Source organism: Denticeps clupeoides, chromosome 4, assembly GCF_900700375.1.
Source record: "Denticeps clupeoides chromosome 4, fDenClu1.1, whole genome shotgun sequence".
NCBI lineage: Eukaryota > Metazoa > Chordata > Actinopteri > Clupeiformes > Denticipitidae > Denticeps > Denticeps clupeoides.
In genome coordinates, this window is record NC_041710.1 from 11,061,799 (window position 1) to 11,079,806 (window position 18,008).

General features: G+C 42.9%; 1 protein-coding gene across 4 annotated transcripts; it reads left to right on the forward strand.

Annotated features, from left to right (window-relative positions):
- The first annotated feature begins 261 nt into the window (after positions 1-261).
- On the forward strand, positions 262-17,089 carry LOC114789301 (cyclin-Y-like). Of its 4 annotated transcripts, none has more exons than XM_028978578.1 (11): positions 262-305; positions 9,957-10,031; positions 10,154-10,188; positions 10,346-10,369; positions 10,623-10,717; positions 10,810-10,845; positions 10,980-11,037; positions 11,475-11,594; positions 11,987-12,153; positions 13,871-14,033; positions 14,373-17,089. In XM_028978578.1, the coding sequence occupies exons 2-11, from the start codon at positions 9,965-9,967 to the stop codon at positions 14,487-14,489; spliced, it is 882 nt and encodes a 293-aa protein (XP_028834411.1). In that variant the 5' UTR covers positions 262-305; positions 9,957-9,964; the 3' UTR covers positions 14,490-17,089. The 4 variants fall into 4 exon arrangements, with proteins under 4 accessions (XP_028834411.1, XP_028834408.1, XP_028834410.1 ...); XM_028978575.1 differs by lacking the exon at positions 262-305 and adding an exon at positions 1,817-2,089; XM_028978579.1 differs by lacking the exon at positions 262-305 and adding an exon at positions 2,676-3,285.
- Positions 17,090-18,008: the final 919 nt, after the last annotated feature.

Genomic DNA, 18,008 nt, shown 5'->3' on the forward strand with positions numbered 1-18,008 from the left:
TACTCAGTAGGTTGGGACCAGGTCTGCTAGCATGCTCTGTGCCTGCTGTAGTGCCTCAGAAATAGACACAGTTGCGTTGATATTTTACACCATACTGGAATTTTGAGTAAAAAAACAAACAAACAAACATCCCTTCTCAAGAAAGAATGATCAATAATTTTGAGCAAAAATCGTGTACGTGTTAAACGTCCTGTTGGCAACACAGCAGCACCGAGTTTCTCCCACAACGGTGTGCAGAACACAGAGCAAGACATCCATCCATCCATCTAACACCGAGCTAAAAAACAACGCGGGAATCGTGTCAGGTGAGCAGTTACATTATCACTAGATTTTTTATATTATTTTTTATTACCGTCAACTGAGACGTACTGTACGTGATCCTGGGCCACATAAGACGTAAAAAAAAAATAATAAAGCGTCGCCGCTGCATCTGGACGCGCGGAAAGCTGAAACGAGCTTCATGTTTTATTCCCGCCGTGTGGCGCGAGTCCAGCGCCAGGTGGAAAATTCCAGCGCGCACTGGAGCGCCGCCTGCCGGTGCGGTCGGGGACGTGCAGGAATGGCGGCGTACTGCTGGAATACTGCTGCCCTCTGCTGGAGAGGAACGACGGGGCGTGGGGTTTGGTTCAGGCTACACCGATCGGACGTGAGGATATGAGAGACTGTAACGTTATTTTACCCTTTTGCTGTGTGTACTGTGTTGTCATGATTCATACGAACCAGGTCACCGTTTCCATGATTCCATGATTATTTACAGGGACCGTCCCCTTGGAGCTGCTCATGGACACAATGGTAGGAAGTGGGGTTTAGGCCTGTGGCTTTTACGGTCTTCTGGTTAACTAGGCTACTACCACCCTCCTTCCATTGCTCCATCGATCCATTCTGGGTCTTCACATGACCATCAAAGACGCTTTTGTTGGTGGACATGGACCAGCATGGGCACCCGGCGCAGCAATGCAGCCCCTGACTCAACAAACCGTGCAGCACTGTTCATTTTGCCACCTTATCAGAAGCACCATTTACTTTTTCAGCAGCTGGATCTACAGAAGCTTCTCTGTTGGATTAGACAACATGGGCATCAGTAGGTTTCTCTCCTTGCCCGACTTCTGGTAGGAACAGCCCTTACAGTTACAACATTTTGTAAAAAGAAGTTTAACAGGATGCAAACAGGACACAGATAAATTGTTGAAGTTAGAGGTTCGTGGGACCGGAAGTCAAATCCCTCTCAATAAAAACCTAATTCACAAACAGAACTATATTACACTTAATCTCGATTGAATGAAAGTTTGCACTTTATCAACCAGATCAGTACTGTTATGTTGTTTTTAGAAATCTTGATATAAATCCAACTGCAAAAATAGAAATAATATTAAAATTACTGAAAAATAAAGGCTCGTGGTAAAACTGGGATTAAGGTTTCACTTAGTTTTATGGTTGAGATTTGGATTATATATCTTTTAGTAATATGCGATAGTATGGTGTTACATCACAAGGTTTGTTAATCCCTGGTCACATGATATAAAAGTGAATCATTTCACTGAAATTATTTTTAATTATTTTATTAAACAAAAAGGTGGGCGTGAATCAGATTTTACTGATTATTTATTCAACTGAATTAATGTTAACACATATTCAGTTTTATGGGGTGTGATAAAAACAGTATATCGTGATCAGTTTTCAATAACTGAGCCCACTGATGGTGTGTGTGTGTATTAATACATGATTTATATATACGTTCTCGCGTGTGTGTGTGTGTGTGTGTGCGGTGTTAGGGGGCGTCCCCGCTCGTAATTTTATGTTAATGAGCGATGACGCCGCCGCCGCCGCCGCCGCCGCTGGGTCCTCGGGCGGACCGTTACCTCGCCGTCCGCGCTCGGCCCGGGATTTAGCGCGGAGCGCCGCACCGGACGGCCGGGAGCGGCCGGGAGCGGCGGGATGGGAGGTGCGGGCTCCTGCTGCGTGTCCTCCAGCCCCAAGCTGCGGAGACGCGCGCACGCCCGCCTGGAGTCGGAGCCGCCGGACGCCGGCCTGAGCCGGGAGGACACGGGCCACAACCTGCAGCACATCAGCGACCGGGAGAACGCGGACGGTAACGCGGACGGCTCCGTGGGCTTAGAACGCACTTTCGGGTCTCGGGGGTCGGCGAGGCGCAGATGGGCCGCGGTGTCCCCCTCTCTGCTCTCCCGCGGGAGCGCATCCGATCCGCCTCGGTTGGATCTCAGGGATGGAAATAAGGGGGGGGGGGGGGGGGGTATACACCGCGAGATCCTTTTCTGATAATTAATGACCAAAAAAAAAAAAAAAAAGAGAATCGCATTTGCATGTGAGTGGGCGCCGAAATTCGTCTCCGAATGCGATTAAGCGGCGAGACGCGACAGCCTCTTCACCGCCGGTCTGGCTGCTGCAGAGTACAGAACAGAGCGGCCTACACACACACACACACACACACACAGCATCAGCACCTCCACCTGACACCTGTCCCAGAGCTGATGGAGTGTGTGTGTGTGTGTGTGTGTGTGTGTGTTCACCGACAGTGAGTCAGCTGATTACAGCAGAAGACGTGAGGGGTTTTTGTAGGTTTGTGTTTGGGTGTGTGTACGGGTGGGGGGGGGTTGTCGGAGACAGGGGGAGGGGAGTTGGGAGCATGACTGTCATCAGTGTGAAGGACCCCCTCACTTCAATCTGGGTCCATGCCTGGGTGAGGAGGAGCAGGACAAAGATGTGTGTGTGGACGCAGACACAAAATGACTGGGGCCGACAGGATAATTGTGTGTGTGTGAGAAGAGAGAGAGAAAATACCTAGACGTTCTCCCCATCCACCACCAGTATCAGCAATACCGCCATAACATCAGGTCAGGTACCAATCCTCCCCGTTCTGACCCCTCAGACACCATGAACTGCAGGCCAGTATCTCTTCTCTTTTCTCTCTAAAGTTTCTCCCAGTCCAACATCCAAGATCGAACCCAGCCAGGCTTCTTGTGTTCCTCCTCTGCACTAGATCTCTAGTTGAGGTCGGATCCTCGCTCAGGTTCACATAACACTGCTAAGTGGATGACGCTCAGCTTATCCTCTCCCTTTCCCCTGCTGACACGCGCTTCCCCGTGGATCTCGGCATGGCTGACAGACATCTCTCCAACTACGTTCGGTCTGCAAGACAAATGCGGCTGGCCCAACATTCGATTTTCGATCATAATACTGTGTCAGTGTGAACAGCACAAGTCACGTGGAATCCTTGAATCGCTGAAGCCTGTCCTCTTTCAGAAGCACTTTCTTACATCACTCTGGGTAAGGGCTTCTGCCAAGTGCCACAAATGTAAATGAAAATGACAAAAATCCATACAGCAATAGATCGTGATTTTTCTTGGTGTGATGCATTATTGATATGCTGTTATCCAGTTCTGATGTATGGAAGTTTAGGTTAAATGTGCATGCGTGGGAGGAAAATATTCAATATTTCAGAATCAGGGTTTAGAACGGATTTGTAGTTTTGTCACACGTTTATAATACAATGAAAATTATATGCAAGGTCTGCGCACTCAGTCCTAATCAGTCCTGATCAGGGTTGTGGAGCCGGAGCCCGGGACACTGGGCGCTGGGAGGGGCATGCACGTATGCGCACACACAGACTGGGTGTGTGCTGTATGAGTGAAAGTGTGAGTACGTGTGAAAATGTGCTTATGTGGAAGCAAATGTGTCAATGTGCTGGAAGGCTTTTCTCTCTCTCTCTCTCTCTCTCTCACACACACACACACACACATCATCTGACTCAAGTTCTTCTGAATCATCAGAAAATGTGAGCGTGCATGTTACCAGAGATGTTTCTCCTCATTCCAACAGACCCCTGCTTTTCCTTAACACCTCTGTAACGCCTCAGTCCAGCTGGCTTCATAAGATTTTTCCAGTTAGTTTGAAAATATTCCCACCACATGCAGTCTCGATGCTTCCATGCTAAGATTCTCACTACATCCAGTCTGGACAAATTCCACAAAGAAATTCCCAGAATATCCTGTAATTTCAGTCTTAGACACAATATTTAGCGAAGTTATGAAGTGAAAGACAAGTACATCCCAGTTACAATCTAACTCATATGTAAACAAAACAAATTGAGTTTGTGCAGTAAAACTCCCAATTTCTCCGTAATGGGATTTAATGATGGGACAGTGAGGGACAGATGGATTTTTGGAGAGCGTACATACAGACTGCTTGAGTGAAATCACATTGCACTGCTGGAACAATGCTGCTAGCAGAATGTCCTTTCCCCCCCAACACACACAAATCAGCTTTTATTTAGGCAGGTTTATTGTCAGAGTGCATGATATTCAAATTAGGTGAGGGGAGGGGCTTCACTGGGTAGCCAGGGGGCTCTGGGGATGGTGCCATGTTTATGTCTTTTATTATCTTTCACACATCCCCTATTATCTTATTCACACCACGTCTTCCTAATCTCTACCACTTTAACAGCATTGTCCTCAACGTCCACTTTTCACACAATAATGCAGGCCATGAACACTGAGCATGCAAACTCACACCAGGACAGGGAAAAAATTTGAATCAGTACACATTTCACTGAAAAAAGGCAATTTTTATAAACAATGTTTATACATGGATTTGGTTCTGGTGTCTCTCAAAAAACACAGTACAATAAATATTTGAGAGCAAAATATTAGAAGCTTCACAAAAAATGTAATATACAATCAGGAATCTACAAAATAAACATATGTTGAAAAATTTGTTTGTGACAGGTGAAGAAAAGATGGGATAAAGTACCTACATCTCTAGAACATATATTACAAAGAGATTCATCCCCCATGCCTTTTTAAATGAGTTAAATGGAGCTGCTCTGTGACTCTACAATAGTTTGTATATGACCTAAACAGTTGCCCGCTCGTATGGGTTTAAAAAAAAATCTCCCTGTCTAAAGTAGCATATTTAGGCTTCAACTAACAGTGTGGAAGGTTAGTTTTCAAAAATGCAAAAGTGCAAAAATGCAAAAAAACGAAAGAATGAATACTGGTTATGTATATTGTAACCAGTTGATCCTCAACATTGACATCTCTCTTTGTAGCCAAGCCTTTCTCTCTCCAGACGGAGTCTTGTAACGCAGGTGGCAAGGCATGGTAACACCATATAGGGCAGTCCAATTCAGGATAGCCAGGAAAGAGAGGTTTTGGCAAGAGGAATACTGGCAGTGCATGAAATGAAACAATGATTCTCTGGAACCAGAGAGTAACATTTAAACAAAGTTACATACTGACATAAAGTGTGCGATGTCGACAACCCGGGCTACACAAACTGCAAAAAAACATGGGACACAGGCAGTGCAACAAGAGTAACGTCAAATAAAACATGTAGTCAATAAAGAAGACAGACAGCGCAAAAAAACTGTGAAATAAGTAATGAAGGTGCAGAGTAACAAATGTGCAAACAAATAGTGGGTAACATACCTGCCTATGAACCAGAAGACCCAGGTTCAAATCAAACCTTCTACCATTGTGTCCCCGAGCAAGACACTTAACCCCGAGTGCCTCCGGTGGGACTGTCCCTGTAACTACTGATTGTAAGTCGCTCTGGATAAGGGCGTCTGATAAATGCCGTAAAATAAAAAATGTAAGCACAATAACCTCGGTAGCACGACCATTTCAATTGCACTGATACAACCAATGATGGAGATGGGTAAAGTTTTCCAAAACTGTATATCCTGCTTAAGTTGTTGAACTTTCACATCCCACATCCCCTGATGAATTCATCTGAAACTATTTTGAAGCGGGTGGAGTGAATCAAGAGAGGGGCATTCATTTGCTCATGTTCCACTTTATTGTATAGCCTGAAAATCAAGAAAAAGGGCCACCTTGCCATGTCTGAAGGGCTGAAGGGCTGATATATGCAGTGCCACCGATTGTGCATGTTGTCCCACATAAAAAGATGAGAGAGATCTTCTCAAGAGCTGTGATGTTTTGAGGCTGTTGCTGGGCACGTATTCTCTATTAGACTGAGGTCTGGAGACTAGCTAGGCCACTCCGGAATCTTGTAATTCTTTTTATGTAGCAACTCCATTGTTGCCTGAGCAGTGGGTTTGGGATCAAACGTTTCATCTTCACACTCTCATTGATGGAAGCAGGTTTTTGCCCAAAATCTCAAGATACATGGCCCCATTCATCCTTTCCTTAAAAAAGGATCCTGACCCCTCTGCAGAAAAGCAGCTCCAAAGCATAATGTTTCCATTCCCATGCTTCACAGTGGGGATTGTGTTCTTGGGATGCAACTCAGCATTCTTCTCCCTCCAAACATTGAGTTCTATTTTGGTCTCATCTGACTACATGACATTATCCCAATCCTCCTCTGGATCATCCAGATGGTCTACCATTTGTATCTCATAAAATGAAATCTTGCATGGAACCCCAGTTTGAGGGAGATTCCATTTTCTAGGGCTGTTAGAAAATATTGATACAGCAATATATTGCAATATTTTACATGGTGATATTGTATGGATACAGGGATATCAAATTTAGTTTCCCCGGGTAGTGCTGCCAAGCGTTTAGTGAGGCCAGCAGAGATAAGAATCAGCAGGTGACTACAACCTCCACTCCTGTAGATGGCGCTGTACAGCTGGGTACTTTGAATTACTGCCTGGCGTTTCAAGCAGAATCAAATGGCAAACCATGACAGACCTATCACAGCATCTTCTATTTCAGCTCTGTTTTTACATTCAGTGAACTGTAGAATATTGCAACATGCACAGTATCACAAAATATCATGAAATATTCGTATCGTGTTACGTATGAGATCCTTGCTGAAACATACCCCTACCATTTTCTAATAATTGCACCAACAGTTGATCTCTTCTCGCCAAGCTGCTTGCCTATTGCAGATTGGCTCGTCCCAGTCTTGTGTAGGTGTACAATCTTGTGTCCCCCTGGTGTCCTTAGACAGCTCTCTGGTCTTGGTCATGGTGGAGGTTGGAGTCTGACTTTGAAGGCGTGGACCGATGTCTTTTATACAGATATCGAGTTTAAACAGGCGCCATTAATACAGGTAACGAGTGAAGAAGTAACAGGTCTGAGAGGGCCAGAATTCTTGCTAATACTTATTTTTATTATTTTAATTCGTGCTAAATACTTATTTTATGCACCGTATACAAATGAGCTCTTTAAAAATCAATGTGATTTTTTACATTCTGTCTCTCACAGTGTACCTATGATGAAAACTGCAGACCTCTCTCAACTTTTTAAGTGGGACGTCGTGGGGCAGTGGTGGCCTAGCGGTTAAGGAAGCGGCCCCGTAATCAGAAGGTTGCTGGTTCGAATCCTGAGGTGCTACTGAGTAAGGCACCGTCCCCACACACTGCTCCCCGGGCGCCTGTCATGGCTGCCCACTGATCACTAAGGGTGATGGTTAAAAGCAGAGGACACATTTCGCTGTGTGCACCGTGTGCTGTGGTGCAGTGTTTAACAATGTCAATCCGTTTACTTTCATCCTGCAGAATTGGTGGCTGCTAAATGCTTTTTTGTCCCACTGTATTTCGATTTGTGACCACTGCTTGTAATTTCTTCAGAACTATATCATATAATGTCATGCTACCTTATTGAAAGTGACTGAACCTTTTTTTTTGTCTAGCAGGATTATACATGATGTTAAACAGATTAGGGATAAAACAAGTTTGGTTTGTAGATCTGGAGTTTGGTTAATAATTTTGTGTCATTAGACCCTGGTCTGTGACTATGACTAAGCATGACTACAGAAAGTGGCACTAGGCAAGCTTTGAATGACACCCAACCCACCTAACCTTATTATCTGCTAATTGTGATTGAATTTCACAGAATTCATAGAATGTAAAACTATACAATAAGCTATTATAAAGATACACTGACCACCACCACAGTCACCTTCACAACATAATGCTCACAATGAAAACTGCATATACAGACTACAGACACACCCCACTCAGCTCCACAGTAGCTGGGTATGTCACTCATATTCCACGCATCTGTTACACTGTCAAACTGAAACATTCATTCATTCATGCTTCACAAATTATACACACAGACCCAAGTAAATAACACAACTTTGTGGGGACCTAGAGTAATATAGGTGTGATAAATTAGGTAGCAAGCCAGTGATATGCTGTCAGACTCTGTATGCATTTTACTGAAATAATCCCACCATTCCTGACTAAGATATAAATATACGGAACACACCTTCATCACAAAGGAACAGGAAAGAGACACCATAACACATCATGAGTCTGACATTCAGAATCCCCCAGCAGCCTATCTTTCCCTTACCTGCCTGCTTATTTGCGCTGTGTGAGTATGTTTGTGTGTGAGTCCTCCATTGGCCAGCTATGCCAGTGCTTCTGTGTCTGTGTGTGAGGGAGATTATTCCTCAGTTTTAACAGCACATTTGTGTGATCACAGTGTTAAAGGCACAACTCACACACTCACCCTGAGAGGGTGTGTTAACAGCGGGATTAAGATAAGGACATTTGCTGCATGAACGGTTGCCAGGGTGTATTTTTGTCCTTCCATTCCGTCACGCTGAGAATTTAAAACAGGCCCTTCAACTCCCATCCTGTCCAACCCAACTGTCCGATCTACCGCATCCACCACTTCTCACACTGCTTCAGGAGAATCCTGGTTCATGGGGTGGTTTGGTTGGATCGTCAGCGGGGATTTAATTAGGATGGTAGGGTCAGTCTTTTTTTGGTGAAACTGCATTTTGTGAAGCCAGGTCCATAGATCTCTGCATAGTCAGGGTGTGACTTTCACACGAGCTCCTGTGAAGCTTTGACAGTGTGATTTATAGGAAATTCTGGTGTTTTGGTGTTGATGCACTTGTAGATGCAGCTTTATGTACCAAAAAGAGAGTTTAAGGGGGTGTGTGTGTGTGTGTGTGCCTGAAGTCATATATAATGCAAAGCCTCCCGGCTCTATTAATAGACCCGACTCTGCTGTTAGTCTCTCTCTCTCTTATACACACACACACACACACACACACACACACACACACACACAGTAAACTCATTGCCCTTTTTGTCACAAAAAGCAGAATATGATTTGAACATTTTAAACAATCCAAAACAAACTAAATGCTGTTCAATGATAGACTGGAGGACTTTATTATCAGGGGTCTGCAGCACTGTGTCCTTCTTTTCATGATCCGGAGATGAATGGTGATTAGGGTCTACTCTGGCCAGCCCCCACAAAAAAAAAAAAAACGGGAATAATAAAGAGTTGTAAATTAGGATTAAGGGGATTAGGGATTATTATGGGTCCCCTCAGCCATTGCTCATGTTCATTACCCTGATATCAGAAATTGTGCGTCAGTAAAAAAGTGAAATTCACTTTAAAACATTTATTACAGTTGAAAATATTTGTATTGTTATTACATGTATGAGTTAAATATTTAAGAAATTTCTTCCAGATATCTGATCTTTGCACCACCTTTTATCTGATGGATTTTTGTTGCTCTCTCTCCCACTCTTTCTCTCTGACTCTCTCACACACACACACACACACACACACACACACACACACACACACAATAAAAGCATCTTGCTTTTGCTGAGGTAGAGAAATAGTCACGCGAGTGCGGAATTGGTCCCTGAGTGAGGGACGGGATTCAAGGAAGATCAGCACTGCCATCATCATTAAAACAAAAACAACTCAATTCATTTGAAAATGGAAAATATTCTTATGCGCCTGCTGCCTTCACAAGGCAGTAAAACACACACAAAGGAGCTAGACTTCCTCTGATGTTTTTGCCTGTGTAATTGTAAATACATGAAACATACACTAATCTTGTGAAGAAGGACTGTGTGAGGGTGTGAGAGGGTGTCACATTCACACACCTGCCCCCCTTTCGACTCTGCTTCCACCTGGCGGCTGGGTGTTGTACTGCATGCCTCTTGGAGACGCTCTCAGACAGACCAATGCAGCTCTTTGTGTCTTTTTTTCCAGACCTGAATATGGAATACAACCCTTCTGACCACCCTAGAGTCAGCACGATTTTCCTCAGCAAGTCACTTACCGATGGTAAGTGTGTTTCTGTGTAAAACTTGAGCTATTTGCAGCCAAACTGCAAACAAGAGCAGCTGCATGAATAAAAGAATATTTTCACATATTTAGCATCTCTCTCTCTCTCTCTCTCTCTGTAGTTCGAGACAAGCGGAGAAGTCTCTACATAAATCATGTGAGTTCTCAGAAAACTGCAATAATAAACCAGTGTATGGCATAGAGTGGGTTGCCCGTGTTTTTTGGTTTATGTGTGTCATGTTTGAAAATTATTTGTGATCATCACGGATTTCCTCTTCAGCTAATGTTAAATGTGTGATCATTTCTTCCCAAAGTTAACACACATTGCAGAATCCAAGGTAAATCCAGCATGGGGTCTTGTTCATGTGACCTTTTTACTCTTTCATGTGATTCATGAAGTCACCCCTGCCTTACTAAAGGTGGAGAACCACAACACGTTCCATGATACATGCATCTTCAGCGTCTGTTTGTCGAAATTACATTATCATTTACCATTTCATTCAAAAGGGAACGAGTGTGTCTGTATTTTGGTGTTTTGCATGTGGCTTTACAAACGTGTGAGTGTGTGTGTGTGTATGTGTGTATATGCAGCCTGCCAGAGGCAGATGCAAACACAGCTCCTGCTCCACCATCTTCCTTGACGACAACACCATCAGCCAACCCAACCTCAAATTCACCATCAAGTGGTGAGTCCTGCACCACCCATCCTGAACTCCATTCTTCTTCTTCAGATACATTTCACAAGAGACATACCTGTATACCTGTCTTTACCTTTCAGTGTTGCTCTTGCCATATATTACCATATAAGGAACAGGTAAGAGCATCTCTGTATGAACTACATGGTGTTGAGCAGTAGTGGAGGGTAAAATGTAATTAATGTTAATTAGTGTGGACCGTACGGTCACTTGATCTGGAAGGACTGTAATTTTTGTAATCCTGTTGATACAGAGACACAGATGGACGAATGCCACTGGACATATTTGATGAGAAACTTCACCCGTTATCGGTACAGATTTTTTTTTCTTCTTTAAAAGTGCAGATTTCAGCCAGTTGGAGACCTTCCTCTCCCAGCACCTGTATTTCCAAGCGTGTACTACAACATACAGTGGCCAAAATAATCTATGAACATCTATAATCTGTGGTAGTACCCTAGTGGGTAACATACTCACCTATGGATCAGAAGACCACAAAGTCACAGGTTCAGTCCCCACTTACTACCATTGTGTCCCTGAGCAAGACACTTAACCCTGAGTTGCTCCAGGGGGGGACTGTCCCTGTAACTACTGATTGTAAGTAGGGCAGCATCTAACCAAAATTTTGATAGATGACTAGTCATAAATGTTGGACATAAATAGCTGGACATAAATAGCTATATTGGCAGCAAATAAAGGGGTGCTTAAATGTTTGTTTGTGTGTGTCTGTGTGTGTGTGTTTGTCTTGCAGAAGTGTGAGGTGCCATGTGATTATGCTAAGCAGGACCCGGAGCAGAAACAGATATATCGCTTTGTTAGAACCCTGTTCAGCGCCGCACAGCTCACTGCTGAATGTGCCATCGTCACACTGGTGAGGGGAACACATTTCCCATCAACACTTACAAATAAAGGCAGACCTATAGCCATAAATCATAGGTACTGATGCTTGATCCATAAGTCCTATCTGCTGACCCCCAGGCCAAATGTCTCATCCCTGGAATGAGCCGTGCAAACCATGTAACAGCCAACCAGAAAGAACTGTGCACCCTGCTGTGTCTAAGAGACTCCATATACATTTAGATTAGCTATTAGCACAGGGTATTAATTCATTGTGACATGCACTGGATTGTATCTGTCCTATGGATCAGCCAGGTCTGAATACAAATTAGTGATTTAGTGCAGTATCTTGAACAACACTCTTGATGACGATTCAGTCCATATATGTGTGAATGGGAAGAGGGAATTGATTTTTTGTGTGTGTAGGTTTACCTGGAGCGGCTGCTGGCATATGCAGAGACTGATATTTGTCCTGCCAGCTGGAAGCGCATGGTGCTTGGGGCCATCCTGCTTGCTTCTAAAGTCTGGGATGATCAGGCTGTGTGGAATGTAGACTACTGCCAAATCCTGAAAGACATCACCGTGGAGGACATGTGAGTGTGTGTTGGCCTGTGCATAAGTTCATTATAAACAACATGGATATTAGCCTGTAGCTTAATAACATAATCAGTTTTTATTGCCATTGAAAATATGTCTCTGGAAATAGATTGTTGGTCTGTGGCATCTAATTCCATATTCATTATTTGCTGAATTTCAACACCAACAAATCTTCAATATAATGAGCTCCTGATTAGATGCTCAGTGATTAGATGATCACCAAACAAGGAAAGACAAGGATATTTAATACTAGCTTGACTATCGAAGCTTTTATGTTAAAGCATTAATTGTATTTAATAGGGGTGTAACAATATATCGCAGTACAATATTTCGCGATGCTAAAATGTTACGATACGTATCATAGAGTGTTGGCGATACGTTTAAGATATGACGTCAGTTTAATCCTATTGATTGAGCTGCCGACGCGACCTACTCTGCAACAGTGTCGCGTGTGCTTTCATCGCAGCCGCAGAAATCGCTTGAACATTAGTAGGGCAACATGAGTTCGGCCGAAAGTGAAATTGACGATGCCCCATCTTCTTATGAGTCCATCGTCTGGTTTTCCAGTCACGCGACAGGACGACGGTAAAAAAATTACAGACAAAACACAAACTGTGTGTAAACACTGCAAAACAAGGATGCCAACCACAGCGTCAAACACTTCGAATATGATGTGCCATTTAAAACGGCATCACAACAACAAAGTCCTGCAAACCCCTGCGACAAAAAGGGTTAGGGTACTGGAGCCCAGGTACCTTATTCCGTCACGCCCGCACTTCAGTCAAGAGGTAGTTCCAGCGCTGTACCGTGAAGCTAAGGAAAAGGTGGTCGACGGTGTGAAAAAAGCTGAGAATGTGGCGATTACAACTGACGGGTGGACCTCGCGGGCTTGTCAGAGCTATATTACAATCACGGCGCATGTTATTACCACGGAGTGGGAAATGAAAAGTTTCGTGCTTCAGACTCGCCCGCTTTTTGAGTCGCACACTGGGCCTAACATGGCCGAAGTTTTAAAAGCGGCTGTACAAGAGTAAATCCAAGGTAAATCCAGCATGGGGTCTTGTTCATGTCAGTCGATTGCTTGGTCGCGTAAGAAAAGTTGTAGCTTTCTTTCACCGCAGTGCCACAGCCACAGCTGTGCTCACGAAAAGCAAAAGATGCTTGAGATCGCATTTTTACTGCTTTAAGAAGTTCTGTCTGAGGTATCTTTAATTTTAAGTTCATGTTAAATTTAACAATTTTTTCAGTGACAGAAAGAGATATTCAGTTGTTATTTTGAATACAGAAGGTTTTTTTTTTTTATTAAACCTTGAAATGTGTATTGTATGTACAACAAAGAAAATTATTGAAATTTGTTATGTTTTTGAAATAAATCTGTTATTTAAATTTCAGTTTCATTTTTCACTTTTGTTCAAAATATCGTGATACATAGTGTCTCGTGAACCCAGTATCGAGATACGTACCGTATCCATACCTGGGCATATCGTTACACCCCTAGTATTTAATAGTAATTCTAAATTTGTATAAGTAGTTATTTAGCACCAAATGTTTTATTTTAAATAGATAGAGATGTAGATTGATTCTGTATTATGAGAAATTTTGATATCCAGCAGCTTATTGGCCAAATACAAGATATATATTTTATATAGAGAGGGCTTATTAATTTTGGCTCATGATAAGGCCATCATTAATCGGGTCATTTTTTTGCTGTAGGAATGAGTTGGAGAGGCAGTTTCTAGAGCTGCTGCAGTTCAACATCAATGTTCCATCCAGTGTTTACGCCAAGTACTACTTCGACCTTCGCTCGCTATCCGAGGTCAATAACCTCGGCTGTCCTCTGGAGCCTCTCAGCAAAGACATGGCACAGAGGCTTGAGGTGTGTGCACGCATGAATGGGACGTGTGTGTTGTGTGTTGGATATACACTCCTGAACACAATTTTAAGACCGGGGTATAATGACAAGTATTCATATTTTGTGCTTGCGGATCATAACCAGGTTTTAGGTAAAGTAAGTACTGAGTAGCCCCACCTGTAACTGTTGAGGCATTAATTCACATTTATAAATTTTGGGTGTGAATACCTGTAGCTGGGGAGTATGTCATCTCTGTGTGAAATGTCTGGTGTGTGCATGGGGAATCTGTATGAATGTGTATACATGTATGTCTTTTTTTGCAAATTGGTTGAGGGGTGTGTGTGTGTGTGTGTGTGTCTACAGGCCATCTCCCGGCTGTGTGAGGGCCAGTATAAGGACATGAGGAGAGAAGCCAGGAAGCGCTGGGCCAGTTTGGACAACTTGACTGTTGGGAGATGGGTTCCTGCTATTATATCCTAACCCAAGATGTGGAACCTCAGGAACACCATAATTTCATGGTTTGCATGTGGCTGGACCTCTCAAACCAGGCTTAGAGAACCAGGTCTAACCATCATGGAACTCGTCAAACAAGGTCCTGACAGTACAATACGCTTTAGTACCAGAAGCGAGTTGCGTACATTACACCAACAGAAAGAGCTGTTACTGATATTCAACACCAAGACTGGGTCTGCAAACCCAACGCACACAGACATGGATCAGGAGAAGAGCTGAACTATTTTCTCGTATCAAAGGTTTGGATTTCTCAGATTGTTGAAGAAAACGCAATTGATGAACCATGTGTGGTGTGTTGGATTCAGAAGAACTGGGATCACTAAGACTTAGTGCCATCTGTGCTGGTGGAACTGAAGTGGTGTGTATGTGGTTTTAAGTTCTTCGCAGTCTTCCGTGTGTCTGACCTGGTTTGGTTTGATGGGTCTGGAATTGTTCTGGCTTGGACCCGATTGGTCCAGTTTCAGCCAAATGCCTTGAAAGTCTATGCTTAAATTTGAGGAAGACAGAGATGCTGTTGACTCTGTAGACATGAGTTGAACTTCACATCTAAGCTTTACTCAAACAAATGCCTGCGAGTGTGTGTGTGTTTGTGTGTGATTAAGTCATATGTTGGTTCCCATCTGTTGAACACAATAGCATGCAGAAATATCAGTGCTGCTAAACACAATAATTTTTCTGTATAAACTTATTATTGATCAGGGACAGAAAACCTTCCAAAAATTGGTGTCGTTCTTTTCATGTTTTGCCAGCTTCCAATAGGACCAATTGAATAATGGAAAATTTAAATGGCTCTGCTAAAAACTATGAAAACGGGTGTTTATAGAATTGACTTTGATGTGAAGCTAGAAAAGAGAACTTATAAAATAAGAAAGATATGCAAATTGGTGGGCAAATCCTCAAACCTAATATCCTTAAAAGGAGTGGAAATTAAGTCATTAACTGTATTAACATGATCTTTTTTCACTTTGCTAAAGTGCAAATGCACCATTAGCATTTCCTTGACTGCTCTCTGTTGAAAATGTAACTGCGTGTTATCTGAGCTTCTTTTTGATATATAACCAACATGCATGTACGTAGTCTGGTGTTGTAAAGAGTATGTGTGTGTGTGTGTGTGTGTGTATGATTTGCTGCGTTCCCTCCGTGGGTTATCAGTCTTCCGGTGAGCCTCTGTTCAGACCTGGACAGGCTTCACCAGGTGAGGGCCATATGGCAGAATCAGCAGCTAGCCAAGGGGCAGACAACTGTGAGTGACTGTGTCCATGGGTGAGTGTGTGTGTTATGCAAGGGCAACAATCTTCCCTGATTAACTATCCACAATAATTGACTCTGAGAGGTCCCCAGACCATTTCCTCCAGCTGTAATTAGCAATTCATGGAAACTTTATCCCGAAGAGACCCATATGTCACATGGATGGGCTAGTCTGGCAAACTAAACATAAAACAGTTTTAGAAAATGGAGCTATAAGATGGAACTATAGATTTTTTTTCCTTTTGTGGCAGAAATTGAATCTATTTGCATTTGGATTCTTAACTTAAACCCAAATGCAGAGGCCTCAGTAATATGAAGATATCATATATTTAAGTAGCCAATCCATTTTTCATTATAGTTGAGGTGCAAGACTTATTATAGCTTGTTCACTGGCTGGTTAATTGTATTTATTTTGAGATAGGCATCTCACCTCATACGGACAGATAGAATTTTGGCAAATTTCATAACTTTGCTGTAGGTCAGTTACTGTATGGTACTGCATTGAGGGGTGGGAAGTAGTGTATGACAACATATGTAACACTGTACATGCAGGATGACATATGGTGTTTACTGTAAGCTTTGACGTCATTTATGGTTTATTGTGTTTTCCTCATATGATCATCTGTTTCCTGCAGTAACTGGGTCATTCGGTGAGTGTAGCGCAGCACCGGGGTCAGACTGATTTCTTATTAACAATACACGCCTCATTTAGCAATTTTGTAGTAGGAGACAACATAAGTCTGCACAACCTTGAGCCATTTACTGAGAGATTGTCCCAGGTTTGCTGTAGAGGTCTGACATAGTTACCACTCTGCGGACTGTTTTTAACTGGTTGAAGGCCAGCTAAATAAGGCATGGCTCGGGGGGGGCGTAATCTCCAACATAACCTCAAGTATGTTCTCTTGATTTTCAGAAATAAGGTTCCTTCAACAAAGTGAACAGCTTGTCTGGTGTTGTGCTAAGTCTTATATGTGCCTGTTGAGTGCTGTTAAAACAAAGCCCAATAAGTTGAAAAAAACTACAAAATGCAAGAGTAGTGAGTCTTTGTCATCCTGTATTCAATACACTATAGTCGAAAACCAAATGCTTTGGTCATTATTCGTCTAATCGATATTTAATTGCACATTTACTGAGTGACCAATATTTATTGACTCGTTTTGTTTTGTTTTTTTAAAGAGACATGCTACTGACAATTAAAGCTTTTGAAGTAAATTTATTTTGCTGATTACTTTTGTATGTTTATGATGAGGTTATGAATGATCATAATTTATGAATTATGACATATTGGAGGTGCTAATATGTATTTATAATAAAGATACTGGTAAAGTGAGTCATTATTTCATTTGCAATACATATCGATATTGTTTGTATGGATCTATCTATCCACCTGTTTCTCTCCTTCAGGACTGCTGAAAAGTTGTGGAAAAGAGTTATACATGGTCCCCCTCTCTCCATGACACCCTGTAAATGCAACTCAGTCAGAAGGCAGAGACCTTCTGCAGACAGATGCGATTACCCCTCAGCACACATGACCCAGTCAAGTGCTGAGTCCACAGGCCATTTCCTGTTTATGTCCAGAGGGGAAATAGAATTGTCTCGACCTGGCGACCTCGTTTCTGTGTTGATTTTAGCTGGAGGCAGGGACCAGGATAGGCACAATGTCCTCAAAACACACACAGCATACACATTAAACCTTAATAACTGTCTGGGGTCAACATCCATGTGGTCATAATAATGTAATTGGCAAGATAAGGAATTAGTAGAGATGATCCTGGATCAGTAGTAAAAGGCCAAAATGTTTTCAAGCCCAGAGCCACCTGTGTACGGTGACCTGCATGAAAGAAATGGATGGAGCACCAGCACTCCTCATCAGATAAAATCATCGCCCATAACCTGCATCACCTTTTCTGTTCCAATATTTTTCTTTCATAAGCAGGAACCAATATTGGTGTGAAAAGTGATCCCCAACTCACATTTGAATTTCACATCCAACCACCTCTGCAAGACCTTTTTCTATCACCTCCGGAACAACTCCAAACTACGCTCCATTCTGTCCCTATCAGATGCTGAAAAGTGGGTCCATGCCTTTACCTCCTCCAGGCTGGACTACTGTAATGCTCTTCTCTTCATCTGAGGGTGTTAGGGGGTAGCAGCCTAGTGGGTAACACACTTGCCTGTGAACCAGAAGACCCAGGTTGAAACCCCACTTACTACCATTGTGTCCCTGAGCAAGACACT